Source organism: Jatropha curcas, chromosome 7 (genome assembly GCF_041381405.1).
Source record: "Jatropha curcas cultivar XTBG-Jc1 chromosome 7, XTBG_Jcur_1.0, whole genome shotgun sequence".
NCBI lineage: Eukaryota > Viridiplantae > Streptophyta > Magnoliopsida > Malpighiales > Euphorbiaceae > Jatropha > Jatropha curcas.
This window is the reverse complement of record NC_143157.1, coordinates 887720-893719: the sequence shown is the minus strand read 5'-3', so window position 1 is coordinate 893719 and position 6000 is coordinate 887720. Positions and strand designations below refer to the sequence as shown.

The window sequence follows — 6000 nt, the reverse complement described above, 5'->3', positions numbered from 1 at the left end:
ATTCATTTCATCCAAATTAGAGATTAATTATTCTAAAAAAATAATAATTTAGTGAGACGTTGCTTTCTTTCTTTTTTTTTTTTTTTTTTTTGGTAGCGAGAGTGTCGTAAAACCCCACTTTTCTATAATTTAAATTGTACTTAATAATTGTCTACAAGTTAATACAAACAAATAAACCTATACTTATTTTTAATTTAGTTTATCTAATACTAACGTCATAAATAATAATAATAATATATTCCATTATTGTAACATAAAACAACATATTAACACATGACCTTATTCTAACTTTTTTTTAAAAAAATTTTAACTGTAAGATATCTGAATTCTATTGATTGGATTAATCCTTTTTGGATAGGGTGCATGAAGGAACGTAAAATGCTCTCCCGAATATTTAAAGGGATTTCATATCCAGAACTCAAACTCAAAATTATTAATTAATGGAGAAGGATCTCTATCACCTCATTTCACCCTTTGAGAATTTTTATACTTATTGAAACTCTATTATATATGCTTATAATCAAAATCACTAAATAATAATTATCGATAACCTTAATTCAAATTAATTAATATTAATCAATGACATTTACAATATAGAAACAAATTAGTGCAAACCTCATGGAAAACCTCAAGTATCATTCCGTGATACTCTTGAGAGTTCATTGACATGTAATAGTTCAGTAGACTACGAAGATCTTTAGGCTCTTCTAATCTATTTGCCACAATCATCTCAACCATAGACTCTCTGAAATCTTCTCTTGGATCATAAGAGCTCTTCTCCATAGCTACCATTACTACAAACTTATTATTGATAGCTTCATGTTTTAACCTTGTTTTCTCTTTATTATGTCTTGCTTCTTCTTCTTCTTGCTGCCTTTCTTTAATCATCTGGTCTAGTCTTTCTTGAACCATGGCATGAGCTAAGCTTGAAATGGAAGCGTATCGGTCCGAATTAGCTGAGCTCTCTGTTGCTAATTCTTCAGAAGAAGAAACACTAAGCCTGCAACTACAACACAAGGCTTTGCATCCTCTTTCTTGAAGAAGCTTTTTTTGCTTCTTGTATTCTCTGGAGGATTTCATGTTCTTCTTCAAGAATTAATGAAGAGAAAGTTGTGCAAAAAATTAATCATTTATGCACAATTGGCAAGTGGGGTAGATCTAAAACATGATTATGTCTTTAGTTTAAGGGCATAAACACATAATTAAGTTACGGGGTTTGGTAGGTTGAAGGAACAAGAAAGGAATGCAAATGGTTGGACATTTTCTTTTTTGTATTATTAATTTGAGCTTAGCTATAAGCACAACTTTAATAATTCCATTTGATAGGGTTTTGTTAGGTTGCTCAGTGTGAGAGAATTCAAGCCTTTAAATATTAAATTAGGATGCTAATTTAAGAAAGAAAGCAACTGTTAAACAAATTTTAGGTTGGTATATCACATGCCTAGCTATGGTGGGAATAAGTTATAGTTGAAGGGGGAAGATTAATCATGAAATGAAGATGATAATAAAGTAAATCTCCATTAAGTTAAGTTGTATATTTTACTTTTTTGGACCCACATGTTCCCTTCTTTTTCACTTCTGTTAAAACAAAGAAATAGTTAAGTATTGAAGCTCCAATTTCTTTATTGTTAACTAAAATAAGTTGTATATTTCAAAATATTTGATTATCTCGTCTTACTCCAATTAAAAAAAATGCAATATTAAATGAAATAACAACATATTGGTAAGCAAAAATTGCCCAGAGGGAAAATAAATTGATGGATGTTTTAGCTATGTCCTAAATGAATGTGAATGACTGTGGTAAAAAAATTTTGAGTAAGTTTTAGTTGGGGGATTTGATCTATTGATTTTGAGGAAAAAAAATGGAATAAGGTTCAATTTGCCCCCTAAACTTGGGTACAATGTACGATTTGCCCCAAAATTAATTTTTTTATATAATTTATCTCTTGAACTTGCACCAAAAATATAAAATGTCCAATTTTTGTTCCAAATAATAAATTATTTGATATAAATCAAATATGATTAAAAAAATAATTAAATATTTGATCTAAATCAAATATAATTAAAAATAATAATCAAACAAAAAACAAACAAATATTTTTGTAATCAAATCTTTTTCTAATTCTATAATTTTTTTAAAATCAAATATTTGTTAAATTGTTCTTAAATCAAATACTTTAAATTTTCATAATCATTATTATATTTTTAAATCATTTTTTTGTTTTCTCATTTTAAATTTTAAAGTAATTTTTATTATTTTAAACTATAAAAAGTTTTTTCTTAAAAAATTGGACATTTTGTTATTTTGGTGCAAGTTCAAAGGGTAAATTGTATAAAAAGTTAATTTTTGAACAAACTGTATATTGTGCCCAAGTTTAAGGATCAAATTGAAACTTATTCCAAAAGAAAAGAACCATTACCTCATGCTGATAATTGGAGGGTCCATTAATTAGTTTATGAAGTAGAGAATAGGAATGGTGATAGACAAAGCATGTTTCATATTTAGTTAGGATTAGCTCTTTTGGTTTCTTTATTTTTTTTTTAAACATATTAAAGTTTTATACATGATAACATGAATTGAATTGGGTTGTTACTCTTTTTTTTTTTTTTTTCTTCTCTCTTGTTTCAAATCCTGACTTTGATGCATAAGGCAAAATTATGAAGAAATCTGACTTTAATTTTCACAGCTGGATAGGATCCCTTTTGTGGATTCCTCCTTGTATTTTGTTTTGTACATTGCAACAAAGCCAACAGCAACTTATAAAAAAAAAAAAAAAAAAATTCAATAAAAGCCTGATGGAAGTGAGGATTGAGGGCATAGTGAGTTTTTATGGATACCCCATCCGTAAAATCCATTTAAAAAAGATTTGGATATTTAATTAAATGGATTTAAAACGATACGAGTATCAAATCCCGTGGATTTAGATTGAGTTTGAGTTCAAAGTTACAATCTTGCAATCATAATAATGGCTCTCCTTCAATCCTTTCTTATGAATCATAATTCATTTTCATTAAAGAATACTTTAAAAATAATATTTTTTTTAAATGCATCAAACACATGTGTATATATATATATAAAGTTTCATTAAAGGAAATTGTACCATAGTACTTATAAATTAACTGAAAGATACCCCTAATAGTAACTTAGTAAATATTGCTAAGAGAAAAATATATTTAACAATCAATATCAACTCAGTAATATCAATATAATTTTCAATATATATATATATATATATATATATATATATTTCATTGGAGGCTCAATGTGCTAAATATAAGCTACATAATAGTAGTAGCTCTCCCCTTGGCTCAAATGTGATCAATAAGATTTAAACTAGAGATTTCACATTTTTCACGTAAGTTAGAAGACCAATTAAATCACCATCTAATTAGCAAAATGTAAAATAAATTTCAATTAAGTCATATAGAAAATGTCATATTTTGGAAGAGGAGAGGATTAAGTAAGAAACCATGTGAGGCTCTTCAAAGTACAAAGTTGCTAAGTAAGCAAGTAGCACATGTTGGGATAATGATCATTAGTTTACGCTTAGCTAGCTAGCTAGTAATTAAAACTGACAGACTGTAGTAGTTGGTATTTTCATAACTGCAATGGCTTTTTCACTGGATAAAGAACCTCATGTGTTTAGAGAAACATTTTTCAGTTCTCCAATCATTCCTGGTTTTGGTGCTTATGGATTTACTTAATTTTTCACCATATTTTTCTGATTACCATTTTTTTCTTTTTTTTTTTTCTTTTTTTTTTTTTACCTTCACACAATCATTGTAAATAGCATCACACCATTTACATAACCACTTCCCAAAGTAGGGGTGAGCAAATGGTCTGTTTGGTTAAAATAGAAATGAACCAAGGCTAAAAAAAATAAACACAGAGGTTTTTGAACAACAGACCAAACCAAGCTGATTTTGATACTTGAACTGGATATATTCGAATCGAATCAATCAGTTCAAAAGGTTTTGCTCGATTTTTTACCATGTTGATTGATTTTAAGTCTACCAATGAATTTCAATAAACTGACTCGAACCTTAAAATAAGTTCAATTCAAATCGACCAATCCAATAAACCGAATCTTCTTTAAATAAATGCTCAAACCAGACCCAAATGAATCGGGTCGATCCGTGGACACAAAGTGATATAATACACAGTTTTAACTCTAACTTTGCAAGTTGATGTAATTTCACCTCATTAGCCTTCTTAATCATTTTACTCAAATTATGACCTTCACAACACCCCAATTTTCAAGGGATTTGGAAAAAAAAAGTTTTTCAAATAACTATTTTCCAATTTAATACTAAATTAAAACTATTTACCAATTTAATGCAATAGAAAAATCACTGACTCAATCGGCGGTTTTAGTACAATAGAAAAAGTAACTCATACTGATAAGCAGTCAATAAAAAGTACACGAGAAAATAATATTTTATTAAGAGTCCACAAGATTAACTAATGGATTCAATAAAAAAAAAAATTATTTACTCGAAGTATTTTTTTATCAAAACACACGTATCATCCGATAATTTTAGTTTATAAATATTTCAAACTAAATAATAAAAACATAGATTTTATGTTTTTGTTACACAGTTACAAATTATTAAGAGTAATAAAGTGCTTTGAGTTAAACTTGTATTATATAAAAAATGTCTTAATAACTAATATATGAAAAATTAATCATATTAATGTCTATCCACGCGTTCCTTTGTGCAATATCTTGGAGGCCTCCTATTATGACGCAGATTTCAACTACATCTTCTCTAATACTTTGATATTCTTCTCCGTACTCAATATTTATATTAACACTCATGCGAGGAGCTTGAACCATATTCTCCCTCAACGGTGGCAAAGGCAACTAGGAATAATTTGTTATTACCATCCACTGAACTTGAAGAAGATGTTTTCACCTGCAATACAGAAAATGCAAAGAAGTAAGAAAAAGCAGAAGATGAAACCACGCTCCATGCTCTGCTTCTCGAAACAGAGCACGAGAGAGAGAGAGAGAGAGAGAGAGAGAGAGAAGAAGAAGAAGAAGAAGAAGAAGAGTCCTGGTTTGCTTTTTGGTCTGGGGTAGAAATGTTGGCGAGCGGAGTGGAGTGGGAGCAGAAGAGCAGTACGTGGGTGAGAGTGAGGGGTTTGTTTGTGTATAAAAATAGAGAGGGTTGAAAAGATCGAGATGGTGGGGTGGGATCCACTTTGTCAAAAATGACAAGAGCAAAAGCCAGAGAGAGCCGCTGAACAAATATATCACAGATCTACGCATCAGTTAACCGCGTGGCCCCCACTTTTTTTTAACATGACCCCACGGAAAAAAATAAAAATCGACCGTTTTAATGTTTTGCTTGTGCCTTCATACAATACCGCTGCTGCTGCACTACATCATTCCCGATGTATCTTAGACGATTGTTTCTTTACACGTGGCAAGCAGTGACACAGAAATAGAAGTGCAGCTGGTATACGGACGGAGAAGTAACGCGCATTGATGGCGGTGGTCGTGTGTTGCAGTGTATAAAGAAATTTTTACTCGGTTTTTCGAACGTTACGATGGGTTGGGTTTGGGACAGGGAATCGCTGTGGCTAACAGGACCGTGAAAAGGAAAAGTGAAGCAATAATAACAATAATAATGAAATTGATAATAAAAAGATTCTGTCTCAACGTTATTAGTGTCCTTATCACCTCCCAAAACCAAACAAACATGAGAGGAAGTTGGGTACGAAATCCATAAATATTTTCAGTTTCTTTCTTTAATTCGCAAATCCTTTCCATGTTGAGATTAATAAAATCTCTATTTTTTGCAATTATTTTCTCTTGACAAATGTTATTTTGTCTAAAATTATTTCATTCTTCAGAAAATTAAAATATACTAAACCAATTAATTGTTTTCTATAATTTTTTTAAAATTTAAGTGACAAATTAATGGATAGAGAGTTGTCGAAATTAGGGTAATTAAATGAGATAAATGATAACTTAGTCCATTCGAAAATATTTT

The 6000-nt window shown here is 29.8% G+C and overlaps 1 protein-coding gene across 1 annotated transcript; it reads right to left on the bottom strand.

Annotated features, from left to right (window-relative positions):
* Positions 1-576: 576 nt before the first annotated feature.
* Positions 577-1351, bottom strand: LOC105630046 (putative transcription repressor OFP9). Its single transcript, XM_012211735.2, has one exon. The coding sequence runs from the start codon at positions 1078-1080 to the stop codon at positions 577-579; it is 504 nt and encodes a 167-aa protein (XP_012067125.1). The 5' UTR covers positions 1081-1351.
* Between the last annotated feature and the right edge of the window lie 4649 nt (positions 1352-6000).

What these genes read in the sequence shown, in the direction of transcription:
- LOC105630046 (XM_012211735.2), bottom strand. Translation starts at nt 1,080, where the DNA reads ATGAAATCCTCCAGAGAATACAAGAAGCAAAAAAAGCTTCTTCAAGAA.